We start from the raw sequence: 758 nt of genomic DNA, 5'->3' as shown, positions 1-758 counted from the left end.
TGGACTCGATGCATTTGGCTAAGACGGTGCTGAACGTGTTACTGTACAGCCTCGTCGAACTCACAGCATTCACTGTGCTCACTCTGACGCTCAAGAGACGACTCAACTTCTCCACGTTGCATCAGCTCGTTTTCGTTCTTGATCGAGAAATGATTCATGTTCAGACGGCAATTATTTTATGGGTGTTCTACACTACACAGATATCGCTGACACACTATGGTATGGTGTATACCAGAATGGTTTGTCATTGTTAGATGTTGATTAACGTGAGCTTCGGCAGGAACGGACTACTCTTTCGAATTTGCATGGCTGGAGAGCCCGACTACTACATGATCAAGTTATACTTCGTATCCAACAAACAGAGGACGGTATCGTGGCTGTAGATACGACACTTGTAGAATTACGTGGCCATGTTCTGGCGAACTACAGTATAATACCATACAGAAGTAGTACTTTTAAGGATTTGGAGTTTCCGATGAAAAAAAATAAAGACAAAGTTGGATCCTCCTGACAAAACATTGTGTGGGTTTGTACACATTAGACAAATTGGAGTGGCAACTCGCTAACAGATACATTTGGCAGCTAGTGGTGGATGCACAATTTTCCATCGCCTGCATAAATCTCCTCCTGAGGCTGGGTACATGCACTGCAGCATCACTGTGGTGGCGAGTCATCGCAAAACGAAATGAAAAAATCCATGTGTTGCTGACTTACTTATAAAAATAACAAACAAAACATAAAGAGTACGATTTGTTTGG

General features: G+C 42.6%; 1 protein-coding gene across 1 annotated transcript; it reads left to right on the top strand.

Annotated features, from left to right (window-relative positions):
* Nucleotides 1-8: 8 nt before the first annotated feature.
* Nucleotides 9-508, top strand: PPTG_24932 (hypothetical protein; the record flags this gene model as incomplete). The annotated part of the gene is made up of 2 exons (XM_008918956.1): nt 9-219; nt 281-508. 2 exons carry the CDS (start codon nt 9-11, stop codon nt 331-333), a joined length of 264 nt encoding a protein of 87 aa, XP_008917204.1. The 3' UTR covers nt 334-508.
* Nucleotides 509-758: the final 250 nt, after the last annotated feature.

Source organism: Phytophthora parasitica (assembly GCF_000247585.1).
Source record: "Phytophthora parasitica INRA-310 unplaced genomic scaffold supercont2.396, whole genome shotgun sequence".
NCBI classification, from domain to species: domain Eukaryota; phylum Oomycota; class Peronosporomycetes; order Peronosporales; family Peronosporaceae; genus Phytophthora; species Phytophthora nicotianae.
The sequence above is the reverse complement of the archived record's forward strand: the minus strand, read 5'-3'. Positions and strand labels throughout refer to the sequence as shown.